At 36.2% G+C, this 22,898-nt stretch overlaps 1 protein-coding gene across 1 annotated transcript; it reads right to left on the minus strand.

The window, feature by feature from the left end:
- Positions 1-7,919: 7,919 nt before the first annotated feature.
- Positions 7,920-22,644, minus strand: LOC149478201 (kynurenine/alpha-aminoadipate aminotransferase, mitochondrial). The gene is made up of 7 exons (XM_089709420.1): positions 21,987-22,644; positions 17,674-17,842; positions 16,530-16,716; positions 15,827-16,087; positions 13,161-13,340; positions 10,870-11,073; positions 7,920-9,000 (listed from the first exon to the last, which is right to left on the minus strand). Exons 1-7 carry the CDS (start codon positions 22,195-22,197, stop codon positions 8,800-8,802), a joined length of 1,413 nt encoding a protein of 470 aa, XP_089565546.1. The 5' UTR covers positions 22,198-22,644; the 3' UTR covers positions 7,920-8,799.
- Between the last annotated feature and the right edge of the window lie 254 nt (positions 22,645-22,898).

Consider the following 22,898-nt stretch of genomic DNA (forward strand, 5'->3'; position numbering starts at 1 on the left):
AAAAATTAAACAACTACAATATTAGGCAATATCCTGCTCGAAGGACCAATTATTAACAATGTATAAGATTCATTACACACTTATATCAACTTATGCAAAACTTATTACTTACCTATATTAAATAAATAATTCTGCAAGTCAATCTATTTGTGATTTGAATGCAAATATATCTCCAATACAAATAATCATAACTTGGAATAAAGAATGTAGAGCTTATAATAAGTAACACGGTTTTTTTACTCCATTTTTACTCAAACATGAGTAAAAATGGACAGAAAATATGCTTGCTTGATTAAAATTATGCTATGCTAAAATGTCTCTACATTTTTTGGTAGAGTAAAATGTAAAGATTTTGATGCTCTACATGCATTGGCTTAACGTATCTATTGATCATAGTATATAGCGTCTCTCTTTTTATCTTGCATCAGAGTAACTCGTGCTATTTGATTTATAGTGGAACTGTTACCTACATATAAAAATGTATTTTACACGAATTTTCTCCATCAACAATAACGCAGAATGAATTTTTTTGTATTCGCTAATTTTGCATTTGGCGAATTTGAATTTCGGAATAAATCGAATACCACAATAGATTAAAGAGAAGGAAATTACAATAACATTACGTATATCAGTTTGTATTAAAATTTGGTCGCGCCACTTCTGGAGCGCTTATAAGCTATCTACACCTACTGGTCCCGGCAGCGGACTTTTTAGTGCTTGTTAAAATATCATCTCTAACCTATAATTGAAGTTAGAATGTTCACGAAAATTATTTGAAACAAGCAAAGCCTTATCTTATATGTATTATAATAAAATTATCGAATAGAGTCTGTGTGCAGTTAGTCTACGTAACGGATTGGAGCGGGCGCTAACTAGGCCCCTATTGAGGATGTACAGACAGACGACAGACGGTTTGTTTATATCACTCATTATTGGGCTTGCCTTCACGTTTCTTGCTTTGGAAAATATACTACGGAGATATTTTAAAAGAATAGAAAAATATTAGAGACGAGGCGGGATTCGAACCCGCGGCCGCGTCTTCCGCCCAAAACCCGGCCTCGTGATCGAATGTTTTCTATTTTTTTTTATTTCTCATATAAAAATCATTTTAATGCTAATTAAATACCAAATATACTAGTTCTAGATAGTTCTATAGTCCATAACGTTAAGGAGGATCAACGTAGAAATAGAATCTGACAAAACTATTTTAATGTCTTGTTTATACTTAGATAATATTATGAAACTAAAAAGTACATTATAATATCGAACTCTTTATAAGTCTAGAACAGTCTAGAAGAATAGGCATTTTCTAGGAAGACATGCTCCTACATAGATCGCAACATTGCTAAACATCAGTCGGTATACCGGCCAAACAACTGCCTTCTAAATAGGTATTATTGAAAATATGTACAGGCTGTGGCGCTATGAACGGAAAACCTGTTAACTGGAGATTGAAGAAATTGTGGCTGTTCAGAAACTTGCATCTTGTGTTTATAAGATAATAATATTACATTAAACTTAGAACCAAAAATAAGTTAAAACATGGAGGTCATCTTCGTTTGAAAAAAAAATAATCATGCGACTTTTTTTATTAATAATGTTTAATATTGGACAGAGTATCCATCCAGGAATGCTATACCAAAAACAGATTGACAATATTCCTTTAGTTGAAGTCATACCACCAAGCGCGGATCCAGGGGGGGGGTCACGGGGTCATGACCCCCCCCTGGGCTAGGTCCACGACCTAAGTGGACCACTAATTTCATATTAACTTTTTTAAATTAACAAATTAATACTGTTCAATATGATGTTTTTATTGAATTTTGAGACATAAAAGTAATATAGAACAATGAAATCAATTACAAACGGTAACGGAAGAGAATATTACAAAAATTATAGAAAAAATTTATTAGGGTCGACCTGTGGTCATAATTTAAGGACAAATAACAGGTTTTTCGATTTAAAAAAAAAACTATAACTGCGGAATAAAGTGTAATGGTAAAGTTGTATGTAATTAATTTTTTTTCTACAACTTTTGCTGTTACACTTTTCACACAAAACCTCAAATATCGAAATATTCGTGGATAAGACATAAAATAGCAAAATTTTTTTTCAAATGAACACTATAAAATACAGTCAAATTACAACAAAAAATCGGCCAAGTGCGCGTCGCACTCGCGCACCGAGGACTCCGAGCAAACATATTTTTTCATTAAGTTGTATCTTTATCTGTGCTTGTAAGTGCTTAAGTCGTTGCTTTTAACCAAATTTCAAGACTGTGTTCACGGGAAGTACCTTGTAGGTTTTGATTGATGATTCCCTTGCAAGTAGTTGCGAATTACAGAATATGCGGCTCTAATTGCTTTTTCTTCAGATTGCGTTGACATAGAATTTGAATTAAATAACAGATTTAAGTTATTATAGACCTGAGTTCTGATGTGAATATCAATTAAATACATGTAGACGAAGTTTAAAATTATTTAAAAATATATTTTTATTTAATTTAATTAAATAATTAGGGTTTTCGCAGTTATTACTACATCTGTACACAATACTTTTTACTCAATTTCAAGACTGTGTTTACGGGACAGGGTGCTCCCTGCAGGTATTGATTCCCTTGCTAATGTCGAAATCCTACGGTCTACGGTCCCTTTATACTGTGAAAAATTCAAACGTTTTAGTCAACGCAATCAAAAGATGCAGCTGTAATTGCTGAAATTTTTCGACACTCCCTAAGAAATCAAAACCTACAGGGTAGTTCCCGAGTACACAGAGTCATGAAATTTAGTACAATCAAACGTCTTATAACGCAGACTAGCTTACCGCCCGCGGCTTCGCCCGCTTTCTCTAAAACCTTATAAATTATATACTATTCCTCTTGAATCACTCTATCTTTAAAAAAACTGCATCGATATTCGTTGCGTAGTTTTAAAGATTTAATCATACATAGGGACACAGGCACAGAGACAACGACTTTGTTTACTAATTGCGAAAAGCATGAATTTTTCCTTAGATTATTTATAATATAAAAAAATATTAAAAAAAAAATTTAACTTACAACCCTCTTACTCATGAACACTGACATGTATTAACTTGATATTCATACCAAAAACTCAAATAAAATACCTTTACGCTATAATAAAATCAAACTTCTATGTCAACGAATCAGAAGATACAGCCGTAAATGCCGAAAATTTTCGCAAATTTCGACATTCGCAAGGGAATCAAAACTCAAAACCTACAGTGTACTTTCCGTAAACTCAGAATCTTGAAATTCGGTACAAAGCAACATCTTATAGTACAGATACAGGAATAATTGCAAAAAATATATATTTTTCAAGTTTGTCTGCCTGTGAAGACCCTTTTTCTCAGGAACGCGTGGAGGTATCAATCTGAAATTCATACCGAATACTCAAATCTACGGTTCCTTATAGCTGTGAAAAAAATCAAACTTATAAGCCAACGCAATCAAAAGATACAGCCATTTATGCCGTAAATTATCGCAAATTTCGACATTATCGCAAGGGAATCAAAATATAGATTTTGATTCCCTTGCGATAATATTGTACTACTTCTTGTGAACACAGAGTTCTGAAATTTGGTTAAGGACGCATATACAAATTGACGCGCATCAATTTTACGTTTTGAGTCTTACTACTACACGTGCACGGCTCACACACACAGCGAAATGCGAGAAACGACGAAATTATGACTAAACTGACACGACTTGATAATTGAACTTATTTTTATTGCCATGTTTTTTTTTTTAATTTACTTTGATTTGTTTGTAACGTTGAATGGTCACAAAAGTAGATACCATTTACCTAATTTCATTGGACAGTGATTGATTGGTAAACAAGTACTTGCCAAAGTGTACTTCGAAGACGGCTACTGGAACTAATAGATGATTAGAGCTACGTGTACCAAGTTTGGGCTCATTTTGTTAGTTATGTTGAGACCTTACCTCCGGACTTGATGGAGTGACCTGAAGGTATACTTCGAAGACTGCTACTGGAACTAATATACGAGCTGAGCTAGGTGTGCCGAGTTTGGGCTCGTTTTTTAGTATATAATTTTGTTGTGGTATCAAATGTAAGTGGGTTTTCGAAAACTAGAAAGAAAATACTTTTATTTGGCACATACATATACTACTGATAGGTACTTGCAAATACTTTTTAAGTTCCAATATACTGAAACATTACTATAAATAAAATGTTGTGTGGTTTTATGAAACCACGGTAAAAGTGAAACTGTTCGAACGGTTCCGAACACTGCTTTGTGTAGCGCATGTCGCGTGACGGTCGACTGCCGAGTAGGTATACTTACTCGGCAGCCGCGATACACGCGACATGCGCTACACAGACCAAATATATAAACCTTCCTCTTGAATCACTCTATCTATTAAAAAAAACCACATCAAAATCCGTTGCGTAGTTTCAAATATTTAAGCGTACAAAGGGACATAGGGACAGAGAAAGCGACTTTGTTTTATATGTACTATGTAGTGATGATAGTGGTAATATAATGTATCTATCTATTTATAATCAATGTGTAGAGTAGAGTAGTGTAGGGTAGGATAGATAGGGTAGGGTTATGTAGGGTAAAAGATAAAAAAATGGATAAAACTCACGAAAAACAATTCTTTTTAATTAATTCTTAGTTTTCATTATATTACTATGGCAATTTGATGAATGTTCCTGTAGTTCCATATTTCTTTTGAATCTTGGATCGGTCAATTCTGGAAGGAGGCTGTTCTTATAAAATGGAATTAAATGTGTCTTCATGTTCTCCTTCAAAAATTGATCGTCATATTTTTCCAGTTGCCCTTCGGGTGTATCATCACGACTACCTTCACGTAGCTCTAATCGTCTATTAGTCCCAGTAGCCGTCTTCGAAGTACACCTTCAGGTCACTCCATCAAGTCCGGAGGTAAGGTCTCAACGTAACTTACAAAACGAGCCCAAACTCGGCATACCTAGCTCTACTCGTCTATTAGTTCCAGTAGCCGTCTTCGAAGTACACCTTCAGGTCACTCCATCAAGTCCGGAGGTAAGGTCTCAACATAACTAACAAAACGAGCCCAAACTCGGCATACCTAGCTCTACTCGTCTATTAGTTCCAGTAGCCGTCTTCGAAGTACACCTTCAGGTTACTCCATCAAGTCCGGAGGTAAGGTCTCAACATAACTAACAAAACGAGCCCAAACTCGGCATACCTAGCTCTACTCGTCTATTAGTTCCAGTAGCCGTCTTCGAAGTACACCTTCAGGTCACTCCATCAAGTCCGGAGGTAAGGTCTCAACGTAACTAACAAAACGAGCCCAAACTCGGCATACCTAGCTCTACTCGTCTATTAGTTCCAGTAGCTTTCTTCGAAGTACACCTTCAGGTCACTCCATCAAGTCCGGAGGTAAGGTCTCAACGTAACTAACAAAACGAGCCCAAACTCGGCATACCTAGCTCTACTCGTCTATTAGTTCCAGTAGCCGTCTTCGAAGTACACCTTCAGGTCACTCCATCAAGTCCGGAGGTAAGGTCTCAACGTAACTAACAAAACGAGCCCAAACTCGGCATACCTAGCTCTACTCGTCTATTAGTTCCAGTAGCCGTCTTCGAAGTACATCTTCAGGTCACTCCATCAAGTCCGGAGGTAAGGTCTCAACATAACTAACAAAACGAGCCCAAACTCGGCATACCTAGCTCTACTCGTCTATTAGTTCCAGTAGCCGTCTTCGAAGTACACCTTCAGGTCACTCCATCAAGTCCGGAGGTAAGGTCTCAACGTAACTAACAAAACGAGCCCAAACTCGGCATACCATACATTTTGGAGTGGGAGTCGAGCATGCTTCGGCACGAACTGGGCCACGCTCGCACCGGGGAAGGTACCACACCCTCACAGAATATCGGCGCCATAGTGACAGTTTACTGTCGCGTTCCGTACGGTGAGTGAGGGGTCCGGAGGCCCACATCCCTTCCTATCCCCTACCCATCCTCTCCTCCCCTATCCTTAATCCTCCCATCCTCGCCCCTTTCTCCATAATTCCTTCCAAATCCCTTTATCCTGGTAGGCAACAACCATAACCTCTGTTATGGTTTATGGGCGACGCAATCTGCTTACCACCAGGCAGTGCGTCCGCTCGTTTGCCTTCCCATAACATAAAAAAAAAAAAAAAAAAATACCTAGCTCTACTCGTCTATTAGTTCCAGTAGCAGTCTTCGAAGTATACGTTCAGGTCACTCCATCAAGTCAGAAACTAAATATGAAATTTATAATCCCATAAGTATAAAATCTATAAATAAAATAAATGCGTGAAGGATCAAGTTTATTAGGTGAAATATTTTGTATTCGTACAGTGATCTTTTCGTAAACGAGGACCTGCTTACAAGCGTCACAGTGTCCACTCACAACGGCGGCCGAGCGCAGACTAAAATATTTCATTACAAATTTTTGTGCAATAAATCAAGATGAGCCGGTAAAATAACCCTTATTTCAATCCAATAAGTATCACGCGTTACAACTAAATATGTGAAAAAATAAGGTTTCATTTTCATTTTTTTCTCAGCCTATTTGTAACATTTTGATAGTTTTATCTAGTACCTTTTTGAGTTAGACATGTCTACTTACTTAAAATATTTTTAAATAAATCAATTTGTTTTATTAAATACAAGAAAAATGTTCGTTTATTCAGCACGATATTGTCAATTTTGGGTGAAGAGGCAACGGAAATTATTTTTTTCAATATTATAAACCAAAATTTTCGACTTAAAATATAGTACCATTTAAAGATTAAGGAGTAATCTATTTATGGTAATTATTAGTTAAATTTGGTTTTGTACTATTTCGCCGCAAAATGCACCGAAAAACTGCGTATTTTTGTCAGATTCGTAAACGCGTCCTTAAAAGCAATGTCAGCACAGATGGAGGAAAAATTGCTAAAACATATATTTCATGCTTATCAACATTCGCAAGTGTTGCCAGGAATCAAAATCTACAGGGTACTTCCCATGAACACAGAATCTTGATATTTAATCTTTATTTAATAGAAACTTACGTCTTATAGCACAGATAAAGGAAAAATCACAAAAAGCATAAATTTAATATTAAAACATATAAAAATGTTTGTACGGAACTCTTGGTTCGCCAATCCGACTCGCACTTGACCATTTTTTTTTAATCTACGTATCAATTAAATTACCAAAATATAGCTTTTGAAAATTGACCACGTCTATGTGACCCCCCCCTGACACTAAAGCTGGATCCGCCCTTGCATACCACCAGAAAGAGTGAGAAATTGTGATTTTTTTAAGGGACTTTAAAAAAAATACAGAATGCATTTTCTGAACTCAAACGTCTATCTCCAGTTATCAGGTTATCCAAGTTATTTTGAGAGTTGTTTGTGATATAACTTATGCTTATCACTTAAAACTTTGAAATAAGGACACGGATATTATATGAAAAATAACAAGAGAGAATATCATTGTGTACAACATTTAGATGATCTTTCATAAATAAAATTATGGTATCTTTCTTTCTTAGCGCCATCTTGTATCCAGTAGAACAAGTATTTTCAATGAAACACAATAATTTCAGTAGTAAAAACTTTATTGTAATTATAGTTAATAATAATTAATATACATTTTAATATTTACATAAATAATGTTAAAATGAATTATATTATATGCTTCTTAAAACTAAGTCTTATTTTACTGTATAAAGTTATAATCTAGCGACATCTATGTTAATCTTTCACATTACTTACAAAATTTTCAATGGTGATTTTTCAATCCTTGGTTAAAATTTATTAAAATATAACGTATTAAAAAAACATTTCAATAATGGTAAATGGTATCCGTTCAGGTTACCATTAAAAGTGATATTTTTATATTATAGTGTAGTTAATATTTTATTTGACGGATAAGTTTTAACCAAGGATTAAAAAATCGCTCCTAATTAATTTAAAAATAACTTATACACGCGAATTAAATACAGATCTAAATTATTTTACATAAAAAAAATTGTAGATTTAAAACAGCGCCATCTATTATTATCTTACTGTATTACATAATGCTTTACGCAACTACTATATTTTATTATTTTAGAATTACAGATGGCGCTATACGCAATAGTGTCATCTGTAGTTGATTAAAATAAAAATATAAAATAACTAGCGGCCCGCCCCGGCTTCGCCCGTGGTACATATGAAAAATAGATGTTGGCCGATTCTCAGACTTACCCGATATGCACAGAAAATTTCATGAGAATCGGTCCACCCGTTTCGGAGGAGTATGCAGACTAACATTGTGACACGAGAATTTTATATATAAGACTAGCGGTCCGCCCCGGCTTCGCCCGTGGTACATATGAAAAATAGATGTTGGCCGATTCTCAGACCTACCCGATATACACAGAAAATTTCATGAGAATCGGTCCACCCGTTTCGGAGGAGTATGCAGACTAACATTGTGTCACGAGAATTTTATATATAAGATGTATAATAAGTATTGGAATATGTGTCAAATTATGGGAAATAAATACATTTCCCATAATAGTGTAATTAGGACGAATAATTAAAAAAATGTGAATGTGCAATGACGTGTTTAAAAATATCATTTTACGTGTTTTACGCACGAGCGCTTTGTGCAATTAGCTAATATGGGAAATGCTTTTATTGTGTATTCAAATGTTATAGGTGTGTTTAAAATAAATTGTTTTGTACATAATCATAATTGATAATTCTGAGTTTTTCTTTTATAATAAAGGATTTACACAATATAATTTTTTATTTAATTTTTCGACCTCTTATCCCTCAGTAGCCCGCAACCGTTCCTCTCCCTGTTCAAGAACAAGCAAGTCGCGTAATCTCAAGGCCGCGACTTGTAAGTCAGCGAGTGGAGCTCTAGTGAAGGTAAGTCGTACGTGTGGGGAGGGAGCCTGTGTGTCGTACGAGAACGCTTGCCCGGGACATACCATGAGCCCGTGGGATATTGCTGTTTCGAACGCCTGGGGGAAAAAATTAATGGATTAGAATAATTCATTTTTTATAAGTTTTATATTTTGAAAGTTCTGAGTTCGATTCTTTAAAAGATGTGCAGTTTTTTTTGTCACTAAATTCGATGACATGTTTCTAAAAAAATAGATCTCTGTCTGTTAAGTTGGAAATTTACATCAGTCAGAATCGACATTCGAAATCGAAAATTTAACAATAATTCCAAAAGTTTTCAAACTTCGGTCAAGTGAATGGTTTATTGGTACGACAATAAATCTCATCTTGCAACCTTGTCCGCAGTTCGGAACATTGTTAAAATTACAATTAAATTATTTTTTTGCTGTAGATAATATAGTCGTGAAAAAAATTCCAAAAATTCTGCAAACTTGGGAAAGTTTTCGAAATAATATTTCATATCACGTATTAAATTTGCAACCAATCTAAGTGTGATATGAAATATTATATGAAAGAAAGAAAGAAAGAAAATACGTTTAATTACAAATACTTTTACAAATCTTTGACTTATAACTAAACACTTTACATGGAAAAAAAATTAAATCTTAAAATACAATAAAAATACATTCAAAAATATCTTAATATCGTATTTGTAGAACTTTTGGAATTTTTTTCACGACCATACAGCAAAAAATAATTTAAATTGCAATTTTAACAATGTTCCGGACTGCGGACAAGGTTGCAAAATGAGATTTATTGTCGTCCCAATGTACCATTCACTTGACCGAAGTTTGAAAACTTTTGGACTTATTGTGAATTGATTGTCTTGACTGACTGGAGTAATTATGAAAAATTAAGTTTGCGTTGCGATTTTCTCTTCCTTTTTCACTCTTGAAATGCTGAAAAAAAGCCTCTAGCACACACTCACCAGGCGGTGCACGTCGCGCACGCCGCGCAGGGCCAGCCAGTAGAACAGGCCGGCGCGCGGCGTGTCCCAGTGCGCGCGCGGCCCCAGCCCCGCGCTAACCGACCCGCCCCACACCACACACTCACCAGGCGGTGCACGTCGCGCACGCCGCGCAGGGCCAGCCAGTAGAACAGGCCGGCGCGCGGCGTGTCCCAGTGCGCGCGCGGCCCCAGCCCCGCGCTAACCGACCCGCCCCACACCACACACTCACCAGGCGGTGCACGTCGCGCACGCCGCGCAGGGCCAGCCAGTAGAACAGGCCGGCGCGCGGCGTGTCCCAGTGCGCGCGCGGCCCCAGCCCCGCGCTAACCGACCCGCCCCACACCACACACTCACCAGGCGGTGCACGTCGCGCACGCCGCGCAGGGCCAGCCAGTAGAACAGGCCGGCGCGCGGCGTGTCCCAGTGCGCGCGCGGCCCCAGCCCCGCGCTAACCGACCCGCCCCACACCACACACTCACCAGGCGGTGCACGTCGCGCACGCCGCGCAGGGCCAGCCAGTAGAACAGGCCGGCGCGCGGCGTGTCCCAGTGCGCGCGCGGCCCCAGCCCCGCGCTAACCGACCCGCCCCACACCACACACTCACCAGGCGGTGCACGTCGCGCACGCCGCGCAGGGCCAGCCAGTAGAACAGGCCGGCGCGCGGCGTGTCCCAGTGCGCGCGCGGCCCCAGCCCCGCGCTAACCGACCCGCCCCACACCACACACTCACCAGGCGGTGCACGTCGCGCACGCCGCGCAGGGCCAGCCAGTAGAACAGGCCGGCGCGCGGCGTGTCCCAGTGCGCGCGCGGCCCCAGCCCCGCGCTAACCGACCCGCCCCACACCACACACTCACCAGGCGGTGCACGTCGCGCACGCCGCGCAGGGCCAGCCAGTAGAACAGGCCGGCGCGCGGCGTGTCCCAGTGCGCGCGCGGCCCCAGCCCCGCGCTAACCGACCCGCCCCACACCACACACTCACCAGGCGGTGCACGTCGCGCACGCCGCGCAGGGCCAGCCAGTAGAACAGGCCGGCGCGCGGCGTGTCCCAGTGCGCGCGCGGCCCCAGCCCCGCGCCCGCCAGCGCGGCGCCCAGCGCGTCGCGCCGCACGCGGTACAGCGCGCGGGCTGACGACACGTGGGACGCGAACTCGCTGCGCGAGCGGAGCAGGCGGTACAGGATCACCTGTTATAACATTATGTAGATAACGTGTAGCGACCATTGAGATATATGGAGACGACACCGCCTACATCACTTATGTTCCGCTCGACATAAGCCATATGGCTTAACTACACGCTCATTTTTTATTTGTTTTAAAGTGAAACGCATCAAATATGCCTTCGTGTGTGTTACGAAATTGCGCAAATAATACGGAAAAGTGACTAACATAACTTTTCATCGGTAAGTACCTAAGTAGATAATAAATTTTAAAACTTAGTTAGAGCAAAAAAATGGCGCACAGATTTTGTTTGTGGTGTCTCCTCCATGCGTAGTAATATTATCTCAATGGTAGCGACGTATTCCAATATCTATGAGCAAAAAAATGATCTTCGCACTCCTCTGAGAGATTTAATCACGCGATAATTACAATATATTATGTGTACAGGCACGCGAGTACAGCGTTCGGCAGGCTCACGGGTCACAATACTTCGACGGCCTACAATCACGCATAAGATGATGATCACATGAATCTATCCCGTGAGATTTTCGTATTTACGATTATATCGTAAAATACGTATTACAATATTATGTCGAGTACAGCGTTCTGCGAATCTTCTTTCACAGAAATAGTACATAATATTATGTTACGCTCAAAGACCGAAAACGCTCATTGAGCGAAATAATTGCTCAAAACGCGTTGTGGTCAAAATATGTTTAAGGATGGATAGATGGATGGATATGAAAGGAGAAGGATGAAAGAAATGGGAAATTGATGGGAAAGGGAATACATATTCGCATTCATTAATAATAAATAATAAACCAGTATTTAAACTGTATTAGTCTACTCATGTCGATTTTGTCCAATTTAATTGCATTAATAAGAAAGACACATTTTACCAAATTGTGATACCATTATCATCGACCTTGATTAGCGTCGCCGCGTTTGATAGCACATGGCCAAGGACAATATTTTTACGTAATAGTTAAACAAATAACGATGATATAATTTAACATCAGTTTTAGAGTTAGTTTTCCGCCTTCACTAACAATTTGATCATGTTTGATAATAGTTTATTACGTTCTACTTACATACAAATAATTCAAACATTTACACTACGTGACTAGAGAATCCAATCCCGCATTAAAATCGCGATCCCGCAAGCCTGCGGGATTAAGATCATCAATCCCGCGGATCCCGCGGGATTTGCGGGATTGATTTTAAATATTATTATTTTTGTTTCATGTAATTTAAAGAAAGAAAATACACACAAATATTTTTAATTATTCTTATCAACATGAAGCAAAGTTATCATTTATATTATAAATTAAATATAATGATGTTTAAGACAATACAATATTCACAATATTTCACGTTTCATATTGAGATTTTTATTTGAAATAGAACATATTCATTGGTTTTAGAGGCATTTAAAATCAGCTTATTTTTTTTTTTTTGAAAATACTTTCGAAGAAATGATAAAGTATCTAACGTTTCATCTTTTAGATTTGATCTTATCTTGTTGCATAAATAGCCAGCGGCGGAAATAGCACGCTCGGCTTCCACACTTGTAGGCGGAATTGACTTTACATAAGTATAAACAGCTTCCAAATACTTCCCCCTATTCCCTCCACATTCAAAAAGTGTCAATATCAAATCAGTTGAATTATCTCGAGTGGGTACACGCACAGCAGCTCTAGACTCTGCCACCCATTCAGTACGCGCAAAGTTAAATCCCCGTGCGCCGTAGGGGAATCCCCAGTCATAGAATACTGGAACTGACATTGATTACGTTCCGTTCCGTCCGATAATAGTTCCGATCATCGTCTGAGCCTATTTTTCTTACTTTTTTTCAATCCCGCGAACGTGCGGGATCCCGCATGAGTAATCCCGCATTTTTGATCCCGCAAAAAAGGTGCGGGATCGGATTCCCTATACGTGACGTATGTCACGTCATGTCATGTTATGACACGTTATATGATATATCATACAAGTCACGTCACGACGGGTAGTGTCACGTGATTTCACGTCACGTCACGTCATAATACGTCTTTCACCTCTCGTCACGTCATAACATGTCATTTCACGTCACGTCACGTCATGTCATGCATACCTGCGCGAGCGTGCAGGGGTGCAGCAGCTCGGCCTGCGTGTGCAGCTCGGCGCGGCGCAGCAGCGGCGCGGGCAGCGTGGCCCACGCGCCGCGCAGCCCCGCGCACACCACCTTCGACATGGAGTCCAGGCGCAGCACGCGCCCGCACTGGTCCAGTGAGAGGAACGAGGGGGGGCGCGACTGGAATAATAAATAAAAAAAAGACGTGTGGCACTCGGGGACTGCCGCGGTAAAGCTATTGCATGCTATGCCTTCAAGCCACGCCTCCGCCCGTCGGAGTGGGAAGCGTGAGGTTTTATCGTTACGGAATTTCTCGATTCGGTCCCCGCGCTCAAGGCCCGCGATAGAAGCTATACAATAGTTTAATAAATCTTTCGGGACAATTTTCACACACGGCACGATCTAATCCTATACTAAGCTTTCACTTGTGTTATGGAAACGTATCACGTTACTCCGTGAATTGACGGTATTGCCATTGTAACGCGAAATTATACTCAAAACGCGCCTAAAGAAGTGTCGCTTCAATAAAGTATTAAATGAAATAAGGCTATGTTCGCACTAGGTGTAACTTGGTGTAACATGGCACGACACATTTGCCGATTGTTCAAATTTGGTCGAATTTGGCACTTTTCAAAATTATTTGAAACTGAATCACGAAAAGCCAACAACTTATTACGAGAACATTTAGATGAAAATTTGACAAGTAGGTATAAATAAGAATTTATTTTCACAAACTTATCGACTACTTCACTTCTAACTTAATCGGAAACTTATCGGTAAAAGTAACAAAATAAATCGCACAACGCGATTTTTATTATTTATTTAAAGCTACAGTAAAAAGGTTTAAATTAACAAAAAAATACGGCTCATAGAAACCTAGAAAAGCCACGGGCTCTAGCTAGTAAAAAATATTATAGATCAGTCAGAATCGACATTGAAAATCGAGAATTTAACAATAATTCCAAAAGTTTTCAAAATTCGGTCAAGTGAATGGTACATTGGGACGACAATAAATCTCATTTTGCAACCTTGTCCGCAGTCCGGAACATTGTTAAAATTGCAATTAAATTATTTTTTTGCTGTATGGTCGTGAAAAAAATTCCAAAAGTTCTGCAAACTTGGGGAAGTTTTCGATATAATATTTCATATCACGTATTAAATTTGCAATCAATCTAAGTGTACGGAACATTGTTAAAATTGCAATTAAATTATTTTTTGCTGTATGGTCGTGAAAAAAAATTCCAAAAGTTCTGCAAACTTAACACAGATATCGGAAATATATACCGAACGGTTGTATAAATTTGCAACCTTTTTCGTTGACCGGAACATGTTTATTTATAATTATTTTTAATTCGTGGTCATTTTTTCGAGTAAGGTGGTCTCGGAATAATTACAAAAGTTTTGGAACTTGGTTGCAAACTTCGAAAACATCTATTCTGGTGCATTTACAAATTTGCAACCTCATTCAGTTTAATAAAAAAAAAACATTAATATTCAATATTAAAAGATGTTCCGTACACTGAGATTGGTTGCAAATTTAATACGTGATATGAAATATTATATCGAAAACTTCCCCAAGTTTGCAGAACTTTTGGAATTTTTTTCAGGACCATACAGCAAAAAATAATTTAATTGCAGTTCCGGACTGCGGACAAGGTTGCAAAATGGGATTTATTGTCGTCCCAATGTACCATTCACTTGACCGAAGTTTGATAACTTTTGGAATTATTGTGAATTGAATGTCTAGACTGACTGGAGTATTATAGCTTTTGATCCAATCATGTGACTTGACGTTTAAAAAATACAAGATTTAAAAACTAAAATATTTTCATAACCTAATATAAACACATAAAGTGACAAATATTTTACCTTTTTAGATAAACCCCCATCGATAGTGATAACCCTAGCTGATAGCTCTTAGTTTGTTAAATATTTTGATTCATTGTTTGTATCGTAATTCGTAGTGCAAGGTTTTTGTAACATACAATATAATGAATAAGATAATATCACAGACTAATAATAATATACTACGTATACAAATAATATTTAAAGATATTATAAATAGGAGGAAATTTGCTAATAAGTAGGTAATATATTTTTGTATCATTAAAATGACAAAGAAACTTATTTTTTATCTGAATTCATTAGCTGAAAGATGCGATATTTTATTCAAACCATTATTACTTTATAATTCATTTTTAAAAGATACTTTTAAATGCTGTTGAAAATTAAATTGTTTTTATATTATTAAACCAATTATGTTGTTGTAGTTATTTATTATTGACCATTAGATTTATTGAGATATTGCTATGAATCATGTCTCATTTGAAGCTTATATTTATCAGCTGTTATCTGTAAATATTTGTATTTCCGTATTTGTTTACAATTAAATTTAATTATAATATGATGTAAATTATACAAATAATGCAGGATATTAACATTGAACCCGCGGCTTCTCTCTTATCGATTAATCTTCATTTTTATAAAAATTATCAAGAGCTTTAAAAGTTAAAGTTATATCCAAAGAAACTGGGCATTAAAATACACCAAAATTATTTTAGCGTAAGTATTAATAAATTATTATTAGCTTAACACCTCATTCACAAAAAAATACAAACACAAAAAATCATGAAAATTCAGTCAAAAATAAATAAACTCATACTCACATCAGAATAATTCAAAAACGCGTACGGATCGTCTTCCACAATCAAGAAGTCGTATTTACAAGCTAGTTCGTAAATCTGTCTTCGTCTGTGTGCCGGTAGAACTGTTCCCGTGGGATTATTTCCTGTAGGAATTGTGTATAAGAGTTTGGGCATTTTTAGTCCCAGTTTTGAGCGATGGGAGAGACAATCCTCTAGTACAGAGGGGATAAGACCATCCTCGTCTTCAGGGATCGCGAGGATTTCTGGATCGTAGGGACGAAGCTGGAAATTTGATGATTTACTTTTAATCTCGAAAGTGTTACATTTTAGGCTGATAAACAATTTGAAAGCTCTTTAAAAAGCCTTTCTGGGCTTCAAAAAAGGTTATAAACTTCTGACAGCAGCAGCTTTATATTTTAATCCACGATTTTTTTAGAATGTCTTGCTTATGGCTTTCATAAAAACTCTACAAATGCATTTGGTATAAAAATGTGAAATAACACTGCATAAAACACGTAAAAAAAACTCTTGAAAAATCATGTTGATCAAATAGTAGCCTCTAAAAATAAAAATAAAGAATATAAGATCATAAGAGCCTAAAGAAAAACGTAACAGAAATAGCCTGCTTCAATTACGACATAATATTACGTACTTAGGTAAACAGTAAACACATTTCGACACTATTTTTTGTTTAGTTTATCAATTATAACATGCATCCACATACCGCGCTATTAACCCCAGTAAAAGTAAACTCGGTAGTGATAACCGGGTCCCCAGGGTCCACGAGCAGTTCCACACACTGGTAGATGCCGTGCTGGCTCCCGTTGGTGATGAGGATGTCGCGGTCCAGGGGGGGAGGGCGGTGGACATCCTGTTGGAACTCCCGGAGGAGCGTGAGGAGGGGGGGGAACCTTTGTGGTTGGAAATTTTTGGAATCTTAGTCATTTTTAGAAAAGAAATTCAGGTAATCAGGTATCACGTAGTGGAGAGTCTTGGCAAAAAAAAAAAGACGCGGGTTCGAAACCCGCCTAGTGATCGTATTGTATTTTGTCAAATATTTCAAATTAAACAGCATTTGAATGTTAAAAAATAAAATAGTTAAATAACAAAAAACCTTAAATGTAGACAAGTTAAGTCATTTGTAAATTGTACCAAATATTATAAATGTGACCACAATTTATATAAATTATGGTCACATTTGGGTACTATATTATTGCTAAAATATATTATGTTATTAAAGATGATGATTCCAAGAATGATAAAGAACAAGAAAAAAAAAAGATTATTTCTAAAGAGCAGTCTGTTTACAGATTCCTATGTTTCCTAACTTCTGGAACGTTATTACTTATTACATAGGTTAAAACAATTTTTTGTGACACTCAAAGAAAACAAATTATTTGTATAATAAGTCATTACTCTGTGATAAAGACGACTGGAGAAAACAATATGATAGTACGATATGATGTGCGTATTTTTGTTATAGTCACGTAAAAAATACTGAACTGTTTGAGATGATATTATTTACCCTTGAAATAGAGTAGGTATGGTTCTTAGAGTATGTACTAAGGTATGGTTACAGTTGCAAAAATATGGTCTTAAATAATTGTTGAACTACTTTTTCAACATTTGTGCACAAGCACTCAACTAGTGCTCTCTATAAATCTAATTACCTACTGTCTAGGTTTTAAAAATAAATATCTAATTATGTATTTTGACGATTCACAAGAGCTTTGGAAGACTAATTGAATGAATAAATGTTATTGCCTAGAGTTGAATGAAGGTATTGCAACGTTATTTTGATTCTCGTATATTTCTTTTTATGTAAATAACTGTGATCTTAAATAAATAAATTAGAGTTCGACACCTACCCCTGAGACGGTAAATACTGCAGAGCCATGGCTAGCTCATCTCCCTCCATGAGGATCTTACCCCCACTTTTGGTGCTGATCTCCAGCCGGTCGAAGGGGAAGATTTGTTCATTTGGCATCCCCTCTGCTAGGGAGATCATTTGCTTGCCGATCTTGTAGGCTAGAGATGCTGTAGGGGAGTAGATTTACCTATAGATACGTTCTTTGATTTTATTTATATCTGTCTATTTTAGTTGGTGACAAAATACAGCAGAATTTTTTTATAGGTATAATTATTAGAAGTAGAATTACATAAAAATAAACTACCTTATCTTAGCGGCTTCAATCAGTGGTTAAAAGAAAATTTAATATAACACTAACTATACTGCTTTATAGAGTAGCCACTCTCTAGCCTCCTAACTGTCTTTTGTTGTGTTGTGTCCCGTGTCCCCAAGTGGGGTAAGGGGCATTATCCATACATCTGTTTCACTGATCGATTTTCTTTAGGGACAAGTAGGTGATCAGCCTTATGTGTCCTGCTAGACCGAGACATTTTTTTTTCTTCGTCTCCACCGGGAATCGAACCCAGGACCCCTCGGTTCTACGCGCATGCGTCATCCACTGTACCAAGGAGGCGGTCAACTGTCTAACTGTCTACAGGCACAAAAATCGTAGGTAACATAAAAGGATCAAGGACAATGCAAAAATTTCTTGTTTTTTAGTTTTTTATTATATTTTTTACGTAGTCAATAAACTATTGTATAATGTATTGCGTCAGTATGGGGTCACTGAGATAGCGGGTCAGTTACATAATGATAACAATTTTTCTGGAAACGCAGCTGATATGAATTCGCAATTATTTAGTTGAAATTAGTTCATTGACTTAATTTGAGTCATGTTTTTGGATATTATATTTTACGAGAGATTTTGTTTTGTAGAATTATGTTGTATGATAACGACGAGTTTAAATTCTTTATAAAGGTATGGAGATATTTTGATACCCGAGAAAGGACATACGCTACCTTTTATTGCGAAATATGTACCACGGGCGAAGCCGGGGCGGACCTCTAGTAATATTATAAATGCGAAAGTGTGTTTATTCGTTTTAATGTGATATGGCCATGGGTAACTTTTGACAGCGCTGAAACGACTCATACTAATGCGAATTTAACATCAGGGGAATCCGCGGGCAAAAAAAAATATATGAATATTGTTTTCAATAAAAATGATGATGATGATATTGTTCATGAAATTAATAATAATTCCAGGGCCCTGGTGAAAGCGCCCAACGACCGGGCGAGTTTATACGTTCGCTAGCTATGCAGATACTGAGCCATTCTGCGCACGCGCGGCCTGTGGATAGAGAGCATAGTGTACGGGATGTGGGTGAGAATAGGTGGGTGGTTGGTAGTACTTTAATCAGTCGTAAAAATTTCCAATTTTAGGAAGATTAGAAAAATGATTTTAACAATAGTTAGGGAAATTTCGATTAACAGAAAAATTACGATGTCAGGAAAAATTTTAGGAAAATTTCTATAAGTCGGGAAAATTTCTAGAAGCTGGAAAATTTCCATAAGAAAGGAAAATTTCTATACGCCAGGAAAATTTCTATAAACAAGGAAAATTTCTATACGTCAGGAAAATTTCGATAAGACAGGAAAATTTCTATCCGTCAGGAAAAATTCTATAAGACAGGCAAATTTCTATACGTCAGAAAAATTTCTATGCGTCGGGAAAATTTCTATAAGCCAGCAAAATTTCTATACGTCAGAGAAATTTCTATGCGCCAGGAAAAATTCTATTAGCCAGGAAAATTTCTATACGTGAGGAAAATTTGTATAAGCCAGGAAAATTTCTATACGCCAGGAATAATCCATAAGTCGGGAAAATTTCGATAAGTCGGAAAAATTTTTATAAGAAAGGAAAATTTCCATAAGTCCGGAAATTTTCTATAAGCCAGCAAAATTTCTATACGTCAGGAAAAATTATATACGCCAGGAAAATTTTTATAGGCTGAAAAATTTCCATAAGAAAAGAAAATTTCTATACGCCAGGAAAATTTCTATAAACAAGGAAAATTTCTATACGTCAGGAAAATTTCTATACGTCAGGAAAATTTCTATATGTCAGGAAAATTAATAAAGATAAGGAAAATTTGTATAAGTCAGGAAAGTGTTTATTAGCCAAAATTTCTATACGCCAGGAAAAATCCATAAGTCGGGAAAACTTCGATAAGTCGGGAAAATTTCTATAAGAAAGGAAAAATTCCATAAGTCGGGAAAATTTCTATAAGAAATAAAAATTTCCATAAGTTATAAAGATAAGGAAAATTTGTATAAGTCAGGAAAATGTTTATTAGCCAGGAAAAATTTCTATACGCCAGGAAAAATCCATGTCGGGAAAATTTCTATACGTCAAGAAAAATTCCATAAGTCGGGAAAATTTCTATAAGTCCGGAAAATTTCAATACGCCAGCATCATTTCTATACGTCAGGAAAAATTATATACGCCAGGAAAATTTCTATGGGCTGGAAAATTTAAATTTCCATAAGAAAAGAAAATTTCAATACGCCAGGAAACTTTCTATAAACAAGGAAAATTTCTATATGTAAGGAAAATTTATAAAGATAAGGAAAATTTGTATAAGTCAGGAAAATTTTTAGTAGCTAGGAAAATTTCTATACGCCAGGAAAAATCCATAAGTCGGGAAAATTTCGATAAGTCAGAAAAATTTCTATAAGGAAAATTTCCATAAGTCCGGAAAACAAGAAAAATTCCATAAGTCGGGAAAATTTCTATAATTAAGGAAAATTTCCATAAGTCGAGAAAATTTCTATATGTCCGGAAAATTTCTATAAGCTAGCAAAATTTGTATACGTCAAGAAAAATTATATACGCCAGGAAAATTTCTATAGGCTGGAAAATTTCCATAAGAAAAGAAAATTTCAATACGCCAGGAAGATTTCTATAAACAAGGAAAATTTCTATACGTAAGGAAAATTTATAAAGATAAGGAAAATTTGTATAAGTCAGGAAAAATTTTATTAGCTAGAAAAATTTCTATACGCCAGGAAAAATCCATAAGTCGGGAAAATTTCGATGTCGGGAAAATTTCTATAAGGAAAATTTCCATAAGTTGGGAAAATTTCTTTAAGCCAGAAAAATTTCTATACGTCAGGAAAATTTTTATACGCCAGGAAAATTTCTATACGTCAGGAAAATTTATAAAGATAAGGAAAAATTTGTATAAGTCAGGAAAATGTTTATTAGCCAGGAAAATTTCTATACGCCAGGAAAAAATCCATTAGTCGGGAAAATTTCGATAAATCGGGAAAATTTCTATAAGAAAGGAAAATTTCCATAAGTCCGGAAAATTTCTATAAGTCAAGAAAAATTCCATAAGTCGGGAAAATTTCTATAAGAAAGGAAAATTTCCATAAGTCCGGAAAATTTATATACGTCAGGAAAAATTCTATGAGCCAGGAATTTTTTTATACGACAGGAAAATTTGTATAAGTCTGGAAAAATTATATACGCCCGGAAAATTTATTTACGTCAGGAAAAATTCTATAAGCCAGGAAAATTTCTATACGTGAGAATAAATATATTATTATTAATCCCGGACAGACTGATTGTAATTAAATATTGTTAATATGTTAAGGTCAAGTGTATGGCCTGTAATAGATTACAGCTTGACACTAAAACAATGTGATGACGCGACCATTTTTATTTAAATATATGACTTGCAAATTGTAGTTAAAAAAGTCTTTTTTTTTAATTAAATCAATTAATGTCTACAAACACTGATTTAAAGTTAAAATATTAACTTTTGCAATAAAATCACGGTGGCTTACGATGTTATAATCTATGCAAAAACTCTATGGCAAAAAAGTAGGAAAAATTATTCTAACGAAATAACATCATAATCAATAATCATGCTTTCTTTTCGCAAAAAAAAAATAAAATATATATATTATAAAAAAATAAAAAATATAATACATAAATATTGGTAATCTTACTTATATAATTTAATATTTATTATTTATTAAGTAGATATAAGTACATAGAGTTATTTCATAATCAACATCTATATTATTTTAACTGTGTTTATTTGTTTGTCTTTCTTTCTCATTGCAACGCAGTGATTTTATGGTTTGATTTATGTTTTAGGAAGCTAGAGAGTGATTTTAAGACTACTATAATTACCGCGTTGATATTATCTCATTCCCACAAGAATTTCCTTTACCCAAGTAGAGCTGCGGGTAACAGCTAGTATCTTATAAATCATCCTAATTTTAATCTATATTTTATGAACTTCTAATAAATAGACTTACTCATAGATCGTGTGATGGCTGGTTCTCGTTTCATAGCCCGCTTGCTTATAAATCTAGCGTAATCCTTTTCATCCAAAACCCGATATCTATCCTTGAAATCATATGTTTCTTCGCCATATAAACATAATATATCTTCCACCTTTTGAGAACTCTTTCTTATCACTGAATATAAGGGACGAACCCCGTTGAACTTCAAACACGAAACGAGCATTTTGAATTCGAATAACTTTTTAAAAATGGAACGTTATACGCGCGGTTTCGACTTTTATTTTTCTTCTTTTTTTTTCTTTTTCTTTCACTTTATCGGCAGCCAGTGACTTTTTTTTAAATGATGCAATTATTGACGTACAAAGAAAATAATTACGTAAAAAGAATAAATTTTATTTGCTGTTAAATTTTATTTGCCGTTTATTTAAATCGATATTAATTTTTTGTCGTCTTTCTTATAATAAACGACGAGTATTCAGTATAAAAATTTTCGCGACTATGCGATGTGCGTCATAATTATTAAAAAATATAATTTAATTTAAATTAAAATTACACAATAAACGATTAGCGTGGACCGAATCATAATATCGTGTGGTAAGTTGCCCAAACGTGATAAACACAAAAATGTTTTTGCCATATTCATTGATTATGAAGTTCCGTTGATAAAGTTTATGTAAACATTTTGTGTTATTAAATTAATTCATCGTGCGAAACTAATAACTGTGCAGTATTTGATCCGTTTCAGACATTAGCCAACAGGTGGGAGGAATTGAAGAATTTAACATACATATTTAAATGTCGTTTTTCTACTTTTCTAGAGTTAATATTTTTTAAATTTTTGTATAATTATTTTATGTGAATAATCTAAAAATCCCTTAAGAAGCGTTCGAAACAGACATATATTTCTTTTTAGTTTTTACTATT

Source organism: Colias philodice, chromosome 22 (assembly GCF_061535455.1).
Source record: "Colias philodice isolate Cphi_HAF_F1 chromosome 22, ilColPhil1 Martin Lab GWU primary, whole genome shotgun sequence".
NCBI classification, from domain to species: domain Eukaryota; kingdom Metazoa; phylum Arthropoda; class Insecta; order Lepidoptera; family Pieridae; genus Colias; species Colias philodice.

Coding starts and splice junctions, on each gene's coding strand:
- LOC149478201 (XM_089709420.1), bottom strand. CDS start 22,197: ATGCTCGTTTCGTGTTTGAAGTTCAACGGGGTTCGTCCCTTATATTCA. Junction 16,717..17,673: donor CAGTATTTACCGTCTCAGGG/GTAGGTGTCGAA, acceptor CCAACCACAAAG/GTTCCCCCCCCTCCTCACGC. Junction 13,341..15,826: donor CGTTTTTGAATTATTCTGAT/GTGAGTATGAGT, acceptor TTATTATTCCAG/TCGCGCCCCCCCTCGTTCCT.